The sequence below is a fragment of the Takifugu rubripes genome, chromosome 15 (genome assembly GCF_901000725.2).
Source record: "Takifugu rubripes chromosome 15, fTakRub1.2, whole genome shotgun sequence".
NCBI classification, from domain to species: Eukaryota; Metazoa; Chordata; class Actinopteri; order Tetraodontiformes; family Tetraodontidae; genus Takifugu; species Takifugu rubripes.
Window position 1 is genome coordinate 12688145 of NC_042299.1, and position 17041 is coordinate 12705185.

The 17041-nt window shown below is 44.5% G+C and overlaps 1 protein-coding gene and 1 long non-coding RNA gene across 9 annotated transcripts in view; one reads left to right on the top strand and one right to left on the bottom strand.

Annotated features, from left to right (window-relative positions):
• Positions 1–17041, bottom strand: part of npas2 (neuronal PAS domain protein 2) — a 32289-nt gene that overhangs the window by 5751 nt on the left and 9497 nt on the right. For 3 of the 6 annotated variants that reach the window (XM_029849023.1, XM_029849021.1, XM_029849022.1), the window contains exons 2-16: positions 7211–7397; positions 5776–5832; positions 5223–5377; positions 5033–5124; positions 4683–4772; positions 4293–4413; positions 3120–3233; positions 2927–3045; positions 2242–2324; positions 2046–2152; positions 1801–1948; positions 1607–1691; positions 1408–1534; positions 298–395; positions 92–178 (exon numbers count right to left, since the gene is read on the bottom strand). In XM_029849023.1, the coding sequence (XP_029704883.1) occupies positions 92–178; positions 298–395; positions 1408–1534; positions 1607–1691; positions 1801–1948; positions 2046–2152; positions 2242–2324; positions 2927–3045; positions 3120–3233; positions 4293–4413; positions 4683–4772; positions 5033–5124; positions 5223–5377; positions 5776–5832; positions 7211–7266 (1539 nt within the window). In that variant the 5' untranslated portion in view covers positions 7267–7397. Of the gene's footprint in view, positions 1–91; positions 179–297; positions 396–1407; positions 1535–1606; positions 1692–1800; positions 1949–2045; positions 2153–2241; positions 2325–2926; positions 3046–3119; positions 3234–4292; positions 4414–4682; positions 4773–5032; positions 5125–5222; positions 5378–5775; positions 5833–7210; positions 7398–13089; positions 13563–17041 lie in introns of those variants that run through there. The other 3 variants (XM_029849025.1, XM_029849024.1, XM_029849020.1) reach the window with 3 other exon arrangements.
• LOC115252815 (uncharacterized) lies at positions 386–7052 on the top strand. 3 transcript variants are annotated; one of them, XR_003891145.1, is made up of 6 exons: positions 386–519; positions 1396–1519; positions 2667–2772; positions 5824–5906; positions 6671–6789; positions 6937–7052. It is a non-coding gene; the product is annotated as an uncharacterized lncRNA (long non-coding RNA). The 3 variants fall into 3 exon arrangements; XR_003891144.1 differs by lacking the exons at positions 386–519; positions 1396–1519 and adding an exon at positions 1677–1811; XR_003891146.1 differs by lacking the exons at positions 386–519; positions 1396–1519 and adding an exon at positions 1924–2126.

The window sequence follows — 17041 nt, forward strand, 5'->3', positions numbered from 1 at the left end:
AACACATACATCAGCAGCAGTCATAACAAGATTTTGTGCACACACAGACTGCAGGAAGGCAACAGTCGGGAGGAAAAGTCTAAACACTAACCATTGTGGAGTGCTTGCTGCAGGTAGGAGAAAGGGGGAGGCTCATTGGGGGAATCAGGTCAAAGGAATTTTGACTTTGTGGCAACTTCTAGGAGAGGAATGACAACGTTTTACAGTTGTGTGACGCTGGGTTAGCTTTGTGCGCTTGTTTCCAACTGACCATTTTATCTCCAGAGACAGACACAGTTAAACATTGAATAAACTGACCTTTGAACTACTGGGCTGGAGTCTAGCAGATGTTTTCTCTGTTCCAATTGAAGCAGACTGCCATGATGGTGTGCAGGCATCAGTGTAGGAATTAGCTGCTGCAGAAGAGACGAGAGATTAGATGTTGAGCCGGGTCATGATCACTGTTTTTCTTGAGTAAATGAGTGCAGATAATCGCCATGAATGCAGTTTATAGTCAATCCTCTAAACCCAAGGACAACAGTGAGTAAAAATTATCTATATTTTCCTCCATAAAGTGCTATTTTATACAATTCTTTAATGGCTTCAAGAGCAACAGGGCTTAGCTGCGATGGCCGTCACGGCCAGTGGGTGCAGCCAGTAATCACACATCAGTCCCATATTGTCACCTTCCTAAACAGAGATGCAGCATCCTTCCCAAGAACACACCACACGGTTACAGCATTCCTACTCTAGTTGTATAACGTTTTTGCTGACTCATGAGCCCCTGATTGCCACATCATTCTGCCTCTGACTTAAACCCACAATCTGGGATACATTCAGATACATTTTTAATCAGCTGTTACGCAATCGCTAAAGCAACAACAACAACAAAAAACCAGCGTGTACGTTTCAGACTGACAGACAGATGCAGGTCTGGGATAATGTGAGGAAAACAAGTCGCTACAGTAGGTTTATAATCAGCTGTAATTATTCACACTGTTCCCTAAACTGATGCTGATGGAAGATGATTGTTTTAGCCGGTGGGTGGAAGAGGAGCTGAAGTCAGAGAGATGGGAGGCTCAAACAAACAAGCTGAAGTCAGCCTTGGAAGCCTTTCATCGTACATGCTTTGTCACCCACATGCAGTAAATTAACGTAGGCGTTTTATTGATTGTTAGTTTGCTTTGTTACACAACCTGAACTCGGCGTTATTTTGGTTTTATCTTACATTTATCAATGACAGCTCTGGCGCCTGGTTCTGCAGGCTGTTGCTGCGGTTTAACGAAAGCAAAAAAAAAAAAAAAAGATCCCTCTCGAATTCTTTAAAGGTGACACGACCTCTGTCGTTCTGTTATGGCTGCGGGACTTTTGTACACATTGACCTGCTGCTGAGTGACTTGGCACTTTCTGGAGCAGAGGATGACTCACATGCCGAGTCCGACAAGGCCGTGTGGGAAGATTTCCTGGAGCTGTGGGAGGATACAGAACGGGCGCCGCTGTTTCTGTCGCACGGAGGGTCCAGCGTGGAGCAGATGTCCAGGTACAGCTCCTGAGCCTTGGACAGAGGTCACCATTTCATATTAGAGTCTGAAAGCCGGGACGAAACGATGATGGGGTGAGGTCTTACCTTCACCGACGAGGGAGCGATCTCAGGCGGAGACAGTTCTTCAAAGCCAAACGCTCGCCGCCTCTCCGCTCGCACCTCAGCATAGCTGGGAAATACCCAAAAGACGATTTCAATTTAGGCAGCTGGGTCTTTGGAGACCGTCGGAGGCCTAATCTGGCCGACAGAACACCCGAGTACGGACAACCCAGGCTTACCTGACAACAGTGTGAGTGCAGACAATGAACTCAGGTTTGGAGTTCCACTGATGGTATGTGATGTAGTAATGAGTCTGCAGCCAAATCCACTGCTGACCTTTGGTCAGGAAGCGATAGTAGCAAGATTTCCCCTTCCCAAACTGCATTACTGAAGGGAAAAAAAAAAAAGTGAAAAGGGAATTTTTCCGCATGTCAACCTGTTTTAAATGACACAAGAAAGAGAATCCGAAGACAGGTCTGCTTACGCTGCTTATGACACTGAGCTATTAGCTCCAAATCATCCACATGGTAGTAATCATAGCCAGAAGTTCCAAGAACCTCAAAGGGTAAGTATCCGATGATTGGTGAGGCTCTGAGATATAAAAAGGAAGGTTGGGAAGATAACAGATTAAAACAAAAACTCCTGTGGGTGATAAGAAACGGAATTATAGAAATATTTACCTGTGATCTAAAAACAGGAACTTCCATTCAAGGCTGTGTCTGGATGTGAACTCATTGCACGGATCTTCCACATTACACAAATCCTAAAAATAACGGAATAAACAAAGTTTTAACACTTTGTGCAGCCTTCCTGCAATGTGACTGTTTCGTGTTATAACCTGTTTCAACTGTGATTTGAAGCTTATTATAACTGCAACTAGTCTGCAGGAGAGGTGATTATAAATAGTACAGATGAAGATTAGCAGTTGCACTAAATATGTCATGTCTGGGTATGCACAGGAAAAAAATGTTCCATGCCATATGGTCTAGACGTTTAGAGATATTCCATCTGGCAACTCATTGTAATCAGTGTCTTTTACATATTGGAATAAGTGGAGGGGGAGTTGAAGCCTGTCCAATAAAGCTGTTTCTTCTCTCTGCTCTAGGAGCTCCAGCACATTTTAATGGCACAAAAAGAGAAACGCAGCAAATTAGAGCTCTCTGTGCTGTCAAAAACCTCCCTCCAACCAACTGGCTCCTGTAAATGTCCAGGTAACAACCACCGAGGTCATTACTGCGGGGAGATTAGGTACAATCATCGTGATGTAACCCTCTGGGCCCGATTTGTGGCCGTCCTCGTACCATTCGTTTGATGTCATGCACAACTTCATCGCACCCTCCCACAGTCGAGGTGTTACGGTCTCACCTTTAGAAACTGGGGAGTGACTAATCGCACGGTGGCAATCAGGCAGACCTGCTCCTCCAGCGATGACTGCAGGCTGCGTGGTAACGACAGCTCGAGCCCGTTACAAGAGGAAGTAGGCACTGCGGTGGAGAAGACTTTTTCTAGTAATGCTGATCATCAAACTCTCAGAGCGCTGTCCTGAAAAAATGCTCACCATTTTTATGAAACTTGAAGTCCCCTACAAATTTGACGTACTCGTATACAGGCGTCTCCTTTGGATCAATGTTACCTCTGGCGAGATGACAGCAAAATTCAATATGTGCCTCACCTAAAAAAGAAACATGTCTGTGGTCACAAATAGAGTGATTCGGGTAGATAATCATTATTAGCATACATCCATAGATCACACTTTACTGTCTTCATATTGACTAAATAAAGCCGTGGGTAAGAAATACAGGTTAATCTCATGGTCTTCCTCATTAAACATGTGTATTATTTGTCCATTTTATTCGCTGTTGGCTAAAAGGGGGGAAAAAGACCGGCTGAAAGCGCCATGCTAACATTTAACAATCAGAAATATCAAACCGGGAACGGAATTAATCCTGTGCACAGCGGCATTTCTTTTAAAGGACAACAAAAGAACGACTTGTCCTCGTGATTAGCTGAGACGCCGATTGCTGTTCGTTTCCCTGACCTTAGCAAACGCCGGTCGTACACCTGCAGAGGATCGCTGAGTCACACACAGAGGGAGACGCAACCTCACAAACAGATTACCATTCATTTATTATGCAAGTTGGATCCTGCTTCTATGACAAAACAACAGCCAATTTTTTGCTTTTTTGGGAGATTTTGAATTATGTTGGACGGCCAAACCAAACTGTTGCTCTTCAATGTAACTAACAGAACATCGGCATCTTCCGAGCGTTCGCCGTATAGAACAGTTTGTGTCGAATGAAACCACAACGCGAACAGATTAATGAAGGCGGATATTTACAGAAAAACAAATAACGAGGCCCCGGAGTGACAGTTTGACCCCATGACAGTTTGCTATTTAGGCTGCAAAGGACCTCATAACTACCCAACTGGCTCCTAATAGAAACACCGGATTAAGGTCAATGTCTTGATCCCCGTATTCTATTTTGCTTTGGATTACTGTTCTAATAGAAGAGTGATTTAAAGTCTTAACTGTGATACTAAGCTAGCCCCTATAATTAGCTAAAAGGCTAATCATAGACACACACTAGACGACAATCCAATGAACTGTTTGTAACCGAGTAAAACAAACTATTTATATGTGTGTCATGTATTTCAGGATAGCTCTGAAACCTTTTGGTGTAGACACGAACAGAGTTGAACATGCAAGGAGGCCATTTGTTGTGGAACTTACTGTCAAGGAAGTCAGAAGTAATGGGGTCAGTCATCAGCATGTGGGATGATAGCAGCTTATACACCTCCCCGTGTTCCCGCTCCGGGAGGAAATTCAAGATATTTTGGTCAACCATATCTGACTGGTGGAAAAGAAGCGCGGTACAATAGTAAATCTTTTGCAGGGTTTGGCAGAGAGAGAGTAAGTTCCAGTAGGAATAGCATTTACATACTAGATTTTAGCCTGGTTCCTGATTTTAATGGGTTTTAAACTACAATTTACAGACAATGCTGAGCTATAACTAATGTGTTCTTGGAACTATTTAATGGGACCAATTTACTCATTGGAAAATGAAGGGTAGTTATGTACAGGATCAAAAGAAAATAGAGGGGATTTAGCAACATCACTTACAGGTAAATGCCCAATAAGTGAAGAAACGCTGTCAGAAACGTATACGATGTTGCCACAGGTGGTTAATGCTACCAAGAATCCATCTAGAGCCTGTAAAAAAAAAAAGGCAGGAAAGGTCACAATAATCCGCTGGGATGGCTGAAGGCATTAAATGATGATATAAAAATGTGCTGAGTCACAATTCACAGCGCTCTACCTGTGTGTACATGAGTAATTGAGATGTAATAACCTATTTCCTACACCAAAACACACAACTGCACTCAAAAGCTGGACCTTATCGTGGCGTCCTCACCAAGAACGACTGACAATATTCCCTTTCAAGTGCTCTGCACATCTATCCTGAGCTTTACCTCCAGCATTAGCTGAGTGAACTCCTCGTTGCTGAGGAATGACGGCTTCCAGTCTTGCCGCACATCGCAAGTTTCGTTGCGGGCGCTGATGTCTGCAACACAAAAGCAGGAAGAGCCTCGCTGAGGAACGCTGCGCTGGTTACCGGCTGTCGCTCTCCTCCTCGCCATTCCCCCCGCTGCGTTTTCCTACCTTTCTGTTTCTGCAGAAAGTCAATAGTTCTCTGTAAAATGGTGGACTTGTCCATCTTGCGCGGATGGCCTTGCCCCTGCAGCATGGTGCACAGCTCCTTGATGAGCACGTTAAATTGGTCTCTCCTCTTCTTCTCCGATTTGTTCCGAGATGCCCTACAGCGACCAACACATGGGAACAATTAAACCAGAAGCTGGCTAGTTAGCGTTCATTTATTCTGCCGGGACTGCTTATCCCGCTCTACAAACACAGGAGTGGCGAGCGATTCATAAAGAGTGACGACCGGCCAAGGTTGATGTAATTAGTAATTTGATTCTGCAAATCCCAGTTTTCACTCATCAGTAGCGAGGGAATATTACATTACATTAGGCAGAAGGAGGCCGAAGCCAGAGATGACAAACATAAACATGTATTTACTGTAAATGTATGTTCAGGACCTGATAAAATCCTGGGTTTATATTTCTAAATAAATTTTCTGCACTTCAAGCAATAACTATACATTAAGCGTCCTGTCTGAACTGGGAGATGGTCACAACTAAAGAGCTCTTGGTACCTTTTTGCCCTGTCTTTCTCATCTTCATCCATTAAATCTTCCATGCAGCTGTTGGTGCTGGAAGAAAGAGACATGAGCAACGTTAATGACCAAAGCGACTCCCCGGCTAACTACACGTGCACTTTCCAAAGGTAATGCTGTTATTCTGTAACTAACCCAAAACCGCTTTTTTTCCCCTCATATTTAAGAGGTCAGTGTGGCTCATAAACATACATTTTACCATCCTAACGAGAGCAAATACAGGGAATTATATTCCATATCACGTTAGAAGACCCATTGTGCTCTTTTGAACAATAAATGGAGGGTTTAGCCAAGAGCTAATGTTAACTTCTATACAAAGTACAGTGAGAAAATCTTTACTATCTGACACGGGAGAGCGCCGGTGGACTTTCATATGCTGCGGCAGGTTTGTTAATAGCTACACAGATAAGCAGCAGGTTACTTTCTGCATGTGACTAAGCTACAGCAACTGATAAGGAATCTTAAGGAGTGCCACAAGGTCTCTGATACCCAGATGTAGTGCTTTTTCTTGTAATACTGGGTTTGGGTTAGAGATTGTTGTCTAAACCCCGGAAGGGGGAAGGGGGGGGGTCATTCGCCTTGTAAATGTATTCATGCACCTTGAACCTTCCCAGATGTTGTGGCAGGTTTCCTGTGATGATACGGGACGCTCAGCATTTTTACAAACATCTCTTTGAACATCGAGAGACTTGTTGCCCATTTTTCTGCGTAAATTAGCTCCGGGTCAGTCGGACCAGATGGAATCCTTGAAGTAATTTTCACGCCTTGCTGCAGATTCTTAATAGCTGCAGGTCTGGACTTTGCCTGGGTCGTTCTATCGTATGAAAATGCTTTAAAGTAAAGCATCCCTTTGTAACTCTGGCTCTATGTTTAGAGCAGGATGGAACCTCCATCCAGGACTGCCCTGAATTTAGCTCCATCCCTCTTCCCACCAACTCTGAGCAGCGCCTCTGCCCCCTGCTGATGAAAGGAACCCCCCAACGATGCTGGAAGGTGTGTTCAGCTTCAGCTACATGGTGCTTTTCTTCTTGCAGCTCTTCCATAAAAGCCATTTTGCCCATGACTTACAGTTGCTGTGTTGATCTCCGCGGCTCCTCCACAGGCACCCTTCTCTGATTAATTCTCTCTCTGTCACTTTAGGTGGACGGTCATTACTGGTGCTCTGCGCCTTCCATTTTTGGAGGAATGGATCATTTTTGTGTTTCTTAGTCTCCGTAACGCCGTTTTGCTCACTTCCAATAAACCTCAACATACATTTTCTGATGGAAGGTTACGAGACGCGCGTGAATACATCGCAGTTCACGTTAAAGCTAAAAACAGCGACAGGCAAAAACAATGTATTCGCCTAATCAGTTAAAGAAAGCCAAATGCTAAAGAACTGTACAGGTAAGAGCTTCAAATATTCAATACTCACTCCCATTCTCTGCGGGTGGAGGGACAGGATCCACCGAAGTCCGAAAGGTTGTCCATACTCACTCCCTTTCCCAGCCAGGCCCTTTCTGATGTCTCGGAAGTCCCATCCGCGCCGGCCTCTTCTGAACGCTCTTTTAAAAGCTAGCGTGGGTCGACTGGCTGCTGCCTCCAGGCCACCAAAGAAACACCTGAGGAAACAGGAACACGTGAGCGTGCAGCCTGTTGCGGATGCCGCCCTGTTTTCCCTACACAAGAAGAAACGGCGCAGCAGAAGTCTCCAGTTGCTACCTGGGTAGAGATCTTCATCATTATGGGAGTGTTTTTGCACAGGAAGCGCTCCCCTGACCTAGAAAAACACCTGAAGCCGAAGCCTCTTTTGATAACCCAGCATTAAAAAAAAAGGTGCAGATCAGTCACCTCATTCACATGCGCTTTCACATGCTTTGCAACACAGAGCAGCAGGCAAACACCTTCAGTATGAGGCAAATATCCACATTTCTCAGCTACGATGAGACATCAGTTAGTCACAGTTGCGTTTATTCACCGATATCGATTGATTAATGGTGCCATCATCTCCTTGTAGGAGTGTTTGACACTTTAAAAAGCTACATGTGTGTAATTTAGGAAAGCTTTACGTTAAATATGGTATCGATTAGATAACCAGTAATCACCCAAACGTAATTTAGCAGCTGGTGGGGGGGGGGGGGGGGGGGGACTGGTGTTTATTGGCTCATTTTTACTTGACTTGGACACAGAATGATGTGATGCATGCAGTGTGAGTGGGAAGAGCTGGCTGGATGGGAAGATCACACAGGATGTAGGACAAAGTGATGTCACAAGCGTACATCACAATAAAATGGCCATTACAACCGAGAGGAAACAGGACCTGGCTCATTGAAAGAGGATTCCACTAGCCTAGAACGTATACTAGAGGAATAAAGGAAATAAAGGGAAGCAAAGTGTGTTTGTTTGAGAGGAAACGTGGAAACGTGCTGATGACGTGCTGCTAAACGGCCCGTCACCAAACGTTAACACAAGAGCTGTCGGATTTAATTTACACGACACATTCTGCTCCCTGAATTGTTGCTTTCCCTGCATCTTTAATTAAGATGAAACCTGCTGTCAGAGGGGGATTTGCCTTCAACATATACAGCGCGCGGCTACATATACAGCCCATACTGTCACACAGCTACAATAAAGATATGCTACAATGAGCGTCCTATTACGGTAAGTCATTTCCAGGTACGAACCGTCCTGAATGGAGCTCGTCTTGACGCACTCCCTGAGCCGCTGTTTAGCGGCCGCAGTGACTTGAACACGCATCAGTGGAAACACGTAAATATGAGAATGTGCGAGTGAATGCTGGGTCGTCTTGATGCGTCAGTCCTGCTATTTACCATTTACAGCACAGAACGCCTCTCACCGTATGGCAGTGGCGAATGGCCCCCCCCTCAAGGACAGGCAGCTATATCTGATGGATGTATAGATGACTGAGTGGCTGAAGCACCCATGCCTCACTGAAAGCGTTCTTATCCGTGTTCTCTTTTCCCTCTCCCTCTTTGCTCAATAGTGTGTTGTAGGTCTGTTGAAGGCTACCATGAGCTGTGTGGTCACCTTCTTGTGCATCAGAACCTGATTTTTAGAGATGGATGCTTGTGGATTTTTGCAGAAACGGGTGAAAATCTGCCCCCATAAGTGCTCGCTCAACGGTTTGCCTGTGAATTTATAGATTTTTAGAAGCAGCATTTAGAAGAAGGAGCCCTATTTTTTTCCCACACCTTTCTCTTCTTAATAACAGCATTGAGTTTTAATCACTCTTAAGATCAGGGACCTCAGGTGGTTAAATATATGTTACTTTAAAAACAAAGTGGCAGCTATTACACTTACAACCTGGCAAATTACCATTATAGCAAAGCCTTATTGTTATTAGTTATTATTATTGCTATTATTTGCTTGTGCATGGTTAAAACTGTACGCACGCTTGTGCAGAGAACGTCCTAATATTGGCTCTGTTGCAATCCTCATATGCAGATGGAGCAACTTAGTATATGGGTCACACAACCCAACCCGGTTCTATGGCTCCCAACAAGCCCAGATGGCAAATTGTGGGGCTGGTGTGCCGAGGCTTCAAGCTGCCTTTAAACCAGCGAGTTTTGCTGTTTACGCTACAAAAGTCAGAACAAGCACAATGGACGGCTAAAGAGGAGAGATATTTAGGCCCAGTGTGAGAGAGATCCAGCAGGGGAGGAAGGCTTGAAGGGGCACCGCAGGAGAGGTGCGAAGTGTGTGATGTGAAAAAGGAAGGTCAGCGTCAGCAGCAGACCATAACGACCCGTCTACTAAATCAGAAAGTGTCTGAGAAATGAAAACAACCCCATTTTGACTGGATAGCAGACATAAATAATGCAAACACGCACATGACGCGGCGCGATGAACCTAAATTTACTGACTTTCATTTGAATTTATTGGGGTGTTTAAAACATCTGTGCCTCTTCTGGTTTCACTGGAGAACTCCCTCATAAACTACAGGGCAGCAGGACATTAAACTACTGGTAAAGGCTGCTCTCTCCGTTACACACTTTCGACTTCTAATCGTGGTTTATTGTTTAGATTTTTCCTCATTTGCTCAAGTCGTTTGACTCTATTATTGGGTAGATTTCTTCTCCCAGCCAGATTTAAAAGTTGGGATTTGTCTGTGCTGTTATGCTGAGGAACGACTGACCTCTACGCATACTGCAAAACCTCATTCCACCTGCAGAACGCCTGCAGAAAGCATTCCATCAATCCTGAAATTCTAAAACTGTTTGCCTCCTCTGTCAGCACCGAGCAGATGAGAAGGGAAAAAAAGATCCCGACATTCCTTTCATATTCGGCAAGAGAAACATATGGAGGAAACACTTTTAGATTTAATCGGAACCACATCTGTATCTACTACAGTGCTGCCAAACTACTGTTTAGACAGATAACAGCTTCAAACGTACAAAACCTCTCCCTGAATTATCGGAACAGCCACAAAATCTACAAGGACTCCCTGATGGACGTGGCAACTTGGTGAGAGTGTAATTGTTTCCTGCACAATCAACGACACCTAGTCACTAACAATTAACATTAACAATTAAAATGAAAAAAACAACAGTAAGATATACCAGGTAAAATGACACCTCACATATCAGCCTGCATTCTTTGAAGGTATTGAGGTTAAACCACACCTTGCAAGGTTAACAGCTAAAAAACAGCCGAGTCTAGTTACAAATGTTTCCGCCGGTATTTAAAGACAGAACATGAACCCATGACAGTAGTGGCAGTAGGTTAAGTTCAAGTTTAGGTCCAAACTGTCTGTAACAAAGCTGTGAGAAGAGTGGAGGCTTGTGTTTGTCCTCGCTGCCTTTACAAATATGAAATCCAGCGGAGTAATCATTTATTTAGCTTCTCTTTTTTAACATCATTTTAAAGTTTAATGCAGGAACTAGAGTTACATTCTTGTCGTTGTGTGTTTCCTCCTACCAGCCGCGGTGCAGATGCATGGCTGTGCGTTCTCACATGTCGGACACACACACATTGAAATGTAAAGAGGGCTCTATTTTTGAGTAAATATCCAGACTGGCTGAAAGCTCCATTACACAGACACTCAGTAGTTTAGCTAAAGTCATATCTGAACCCTACATTTGGACATTAAAGCTGGCAGGGCTGCTGTACGTAGATCCCGGTGATATTGGTTAGTAGATCTGAGAATGTAATTTAATAGGGAATAAAGTCAAAAGGGCCTAATCTCTTCCTGAATGTGTGGACAGATAATGAATTGGAGGTCATCGGGTCACAATGTGGCCGCTGCTTAATAGCATATAATTATATCCATTGGAACCTCTGAGTGGGATTTTGCCTTAAATCAGGGGTGTAAATGTTTCATTTGAGGCCGATACTTCGCTGCAGGTGAGAAATGACATGGACAAAAGGTCACGCCAACCTTGACCTTTTGACAACCAGAGTTTAATGACTTCACCCTAGATTCTGAACAAATGTTTGCATCAGCCTGGGAGAAACTCTTCCAGGAATTCTTGAAGGATTGTTGCACTAATTAAAGTAGAATCTATGTGCTACTAACACCAGTATGAAGGCTGAAGACGTGAGCTGGCACCAGAACCTCACCTGCACCCTCCTGAAGCACAACGCTCTGTGACCATAGAGGTGTTTTTCACATTGTAATGGGACAGAGTACAACCCAACATGTTACCTTATCTGACAGCAGCCTCATTATCGTATTATAAACGCTTGTATGTGGCGCTTAGTTAATGGCAGCCTACAGCTCTAATGCAAACAGTTTGAAATTGAAACCATTTACTTGTAAGATGATAACTTGTGATAAAAAAGGCCTCATAAATGTTCCGCTCCTTGCACTGCTCAAACACACAACACTTATCTGTGCAGAAAACAGCTTCACAATTAAATGATTACAGCTACGATTTCAGCCATTCACTCCCATTCATTAAAGGTGTATAAATGTAAATATAATGTAAATGTACAACGTCCATACTGCAATATTAGATTATGAGACACGTTCAAACTCAGATTTATGATCTGTCAGTTCAAACACTCAGGATTTTAAAAATATATATTTTTCTATACAATGCAGGATTAGAATAAAGACTCAAATGAGCTCGTGCATAATTCAACTGCATTTATATTAAAGTGAGAATAAATCTGTCGGAGCTACTGATACAATGTTTGACCTGTATTGCAAATGAAGGCAATCAGCAACATACATTGATAATATCGTCTCTAAAGAATTAGTGTAGGTGTCCAGAAAAATGTGCCATTAAGGCTATAAAAACCTACTTTAATAACTAATAACGCTACCCTTAGCCTCTATGAAGTCTATGCCATTGCTTTGGTTAAAAAGGAAAAACAAATTCCGGTTATTGCTGACTGCGGGTTATACTGGGATCTGAACGTGCCAGTCTGACCATTTGCACCTGCATCTGCGTTTGAGCCGAGAGCCCGAGCTGTCAGGTAAACATTAACTGCACCTCGTGAAGCTTCGTTCCCGACGGTCTGGGAAGGAAATCACAACGATGGAGAATTACCAGCCAGTTCCTTACCTTCATAATCCCGGCTATGATTGGGTATGATGAAACAGCCGGAATGTCTGACTGACAATGTCTGCCTGTGATTGCAAACACTGAGGTGTCTGTGGTGGTGTTTTCTGGAGGGTGTAATGCCCCCCTGGAGTGCGAAACTGGAAGCACTTATTTTAAGCAGGAACCTGTAAATGCAAAACTAAAGGAAGTCCACTGGGTGAACGCAGCGGCCCCTTCACCTCCCAGTATGCCTACAGTAAATAGACCTTATTCCTGCCACATTTTCACGGCAGACTCCAGCAGCGGAAGAATCACTCAACATCACTGCAGACACTGAGACACAAATGCTTTCAGGCCAAGAAAATGATTAAATCATGAAAAGAATCGACTCCAGCGCCCGAGAAATTGCCGTTAAATGTCAGCCGGAACCCCAGTGAGAACTGATGTCAGTTTTATTTTCCTCTCTATCTGACACAGTAATAACGATGCAAAATCCAACACCCAAAGTCAATGGCAGTGTTGCAACAGAGGGGAAAATAGGTTATTTAAACCTTGTAACCAGGGCAGTTGATGACCGTAAACAGGATTCAGAAGAGCTTGGTATTCCTGTTACGCCTGCTGCAGCAGAAAGAGCAGCCCATGCATTCCCGTTAACATAAAATCTAGAAAATAAAATTAAATCTAGGGGTTATGCTGTGCTCGATCCCCCCCTCTCCGCCGGGTGAGGAAAAACAAGGGGGACGCTGGTGAACTTTCATATTCTAAGCGCAGCAAGTGATGAAAGCTTTCATTAAATCTCACATACCTTGACAACGGATCCCCGGCAGAAATAAAGATCCACCTTTAAGCGCGCTGCTCATTTTTATTCAACCAAAAATAAAAAATAAATAAATAAATCACACGCAAAAAAAAAAAAAAAGAAGAGAAGAACTGAGCGCAACTACGGGACTGACCGGGCGCCAGGGCGGAAAAGGTCCAATTGCATAACAAACGCCTCGGAGTTGCTGTCGTTAATAACGTCCTTCGTCCGCGGCGCTAATAGAACAACAAGGCGCAACTCGGCCGCCCACCGCTCGTGCGGTCGCTATTTGCGGGCTGCGTGCGTGTGTTTTCCAGGCAGCGTACTCCACATCCTCCGCTGGCAGCGGCGCGTAAACAGGACCGAGCGGCGGAGAGCTGCGAAAGTAGGTCAGCTGGTAGCTCAATACTCGGCCGACGCAAGCGGCATAAGCGGCCGCCTGTGCGGCGCAACGCGCAGAAAAGCCCGTAGCCACCGCGGGAGGGGGCAGCTTTTAGTCTTTGACACTGCTTTGGTGCCTCGGGGGTGCATGTTTTGCTCTTATTGTTGGATTTTCGTTTGTTTTTGGTGAAACGCTTCCCGTGTGGTGAATGGTACGGTCTGGAAGGGGGGTCTTGGCCTCTGCAACATGTGCACTTATTATATATTTACACAGAAACGCCAAAAATGGACGCGGGGGCGCTGAGCAAGGTCCTCAGGTGGGCTCTGGAAATGTCTAAAGAGCTAGATAAATATGCCTCAGCCTGCCTGATCCTGCTAAGGAGTCGGTAATCGTATATTTATTCAGGTCCTGCTCGGATGGGACCCGGGGCATGGAAATGAGACACAAAAATCAAAAGCTAATGGTTTTGTTTTCCTCTCAAGTACTTCCCCACTTCCCTTGTTTCTCTCGCTTCTATTTTTTCAACAACTTCCTGCTTGCCTTTTTCTCCAGCTGAAGCCCTAAATGTGGGTCAGCAGCCTGCATGACTAATTTCAAGGGCTCACAACGGGCTGGATCCCAATGCTGAGCTTCTGTGACACGATGACACACAGAATTGCCTCGTATGGCCGACACATGCGGACAGCGACGGCCTTTCCAACGTTCCCATTAAAATAAGGCGAGCAGAGAACCCGGAGCAGAGATTCTGAGCTCTGCTTTTGTTTTGACTGACAATAAGCAGGAATTTAACCTTCATGGACCAGTTTCATTTTGCCAGATTGCCGACAACTCTAGGTTATCTTTTGTGCGTCATATGATTAAGTGAAAGCAATCCTGGGTAATATCTCAGAAACTGCTCAGGTGCCTGCCTTTTTAGAAGGACAGTTGGCAATGGCTGCTTATTATATATTTTTCAATATTTTATTATACTGTTACATGCTGGTTAGCGCAAATAAGGTTTCACACTGCATTTCAGTATGAAATTAGAAAAATAAGACTTGAACCGATTGAAAAATGTAATGAAATAGTGCATAATCCTGCCTATATAGCCTCACGTCAGGAAGAATCCTTTTAAACCTGTTATTACATATCAGTAACAAACAGTGTCACATACTGGGTGATATGGACATACAGCGTCGCAGGAGAAGTGATTGTTTTTGGACATAATGGTTAAAATTGATCGATACAAGTGGATGTCCTGCCTCTGATGAGTGCTCTTCCTTCGGTACAGAGGAAATGAAACTGGCCCCAGGAAGTTTAGCACATCCAATGTGACTCAACGTACAAATGAATAACAAAGGAAAAACACTATGAATCATTTGCTGAACAAACCCGAACTTGCTCGATTCCAATCCACACCCAGTTTTTTTTTTTTGTTTTGTTTTTTTCACCTGTCTAGTTTCTTACCGAGACAGGATGCACGAGCGTTGTCGCTGCATCACAAAGGTACCAAACCCTCTAGCGCACGCAGAGAGGGCGCTCCAACGCAGCAGAACGAGGTCTCCTCGTGATAAACCAGGTGACTACGCGCATTTTTACGACAGAGGGGGCAGAGAAACACTCAGCGATGACTTAAGCCACAATTTGAACCATCAGTCCACAGCCACGGTTGCAAAAAACGGCGAAAAAGTTTCCTCTGCCTGTGCAGAGTGGTATTTCTGCACTTTATAAAGATGTCAGCCCGGAGCACAATGATTAGATGGCTTTCAATGGCCATTTTAGAGTAATGAGTCACATTTTCCCACAGCTAATTCAGACTGCAGCTGTTGTGGTCGTCCAGATTTTGATGAGTGATCGGGCCTGTGATGTGGCGCTACGGTCTAGCGTTCTCCCCTGCCTGTGAGACTCGGAGCCACGGGAGCACAGCCAGTCGGACTGGTTCTCTGGCGAGGTCTTCATCGACAGAACGGCTGGATGTTTGTCATCACAGGAATGTTGGACCTCTGGCTCGGCAGTCTCCCGCAGTGCCACACTCTGGCTATTGCCGCCCCTTCACAGGGACAGAGGTGGCACTTTATATATTGTATTTATAAAAGCAATTAATACCAAAACCAATGACGATTTAGGACGCTACTGTTTTACTGCTATCGGCCACAAGGGGGCGATCACAATGGGGTGGCTTCACTTTTCTGGAATTCTCAAGTCAGCCATCAGACTGTGGCCTCTCCCCACAGTTCCCAGGCCAGCCAGTGATATCAGCGTGCACGCTCAGGTTTTGTGCATTATTGTGCATTCCCTTGCTATAATCCTTCATCTAGATTATACCCCCAAATGCAGAAAATGAGAGATGGGTGTACTTTTTTCTCCGCCTTGACTGGTCATGACGTGAGTCAGTCTTTTTTTTTGGGTGTGTGCGGCTTGTTTTATATTACAGTCCACCTTGTGGTTTTACCAGTTGTGAGCCAGTCAAGATGTTTCATTTCATTAAGAGAAGGCGGGGGCTTCGATTTAGAAGCCAAGCCCAGCACAGGCCAGTGGAAAAACCAATACATAAATGATGAAAAGGCCAAAGCAATCCTCGATGCACGAGTCAGCAAATTAGACTCAACACATGTGAAACGTGCTCCCAGCACCCCCCGTTGGCACCTAAATCGGGCATTAATGGTCAAAACGATGTAAATGCTGACATTAATAACAAGATTATGCTCATAAATGGCTCTATTTTAATGACTACTTCAGTTAACTCCCAATCTCAAAGTACAGGAGTAAAGAAGGTAGAAAAACCAAACATGGATATAACAAAACACACCCAGATGTGCTCATTTGGAAAAAAACATGTTCAGCCTACTGCCCGGCGTGCTCCTCTCTGGAAGAGTCACGACAGCCGGCCTGGTCGTTGTGTTCAAAACCTCACAAATTCTGCTGCGCAACTGCCCACAGACGCTGCTGGTCAACCTGGCAGATCTTCCATCCCAGGGTTGTACTATCATCTCCAGAGCAGCCAACAACGCGGTCAGACGGACCCAAAACGTTCTCACTCGCTTATGCCAAAGTTTCTTTGTTGGCATTTTTTCCCTTATATGTCATAGCGTTTGCTAGGCCTCCCCAATGGTTTGTTCGTCGGCCTCATTTAGATCAAATGACACAAGTAATCAAACGTTTGACCCTGATACAGCTGACACACACACACAATCTTATCTTATGTCTAACCATGGCAGATTAAAGCTATTTGAAAAAGTTTCTTAAAAGAACAAAAGGAAAACGTCCTTTTCAATGGATAAACAGGATTGCCAATAAAGCTTGAGGTAGTGGAACACCTGGGCACCGTCACAGGTAAACGGAGGAAATTATCAGCCTGGCCGCTTCCTCACCTGACAAATAACTTGATTTGAGCCAAGAGGGCAAAACCATCCCGTGGCGGCCGCAGCGAGCGAAAAACTTTACACTTTTGAAATGAATTTCCGGGATCTGTATTTAAAATGCGTTTCGCTCGAGCGATTAAATGATTCAACCATGTGTTGGTGGACTCCACATGATGATCCTGTCATCAGCCAAAGGTGAGGGCATGTTTAATATTTGCTGTTGCTTTCTCTTCCT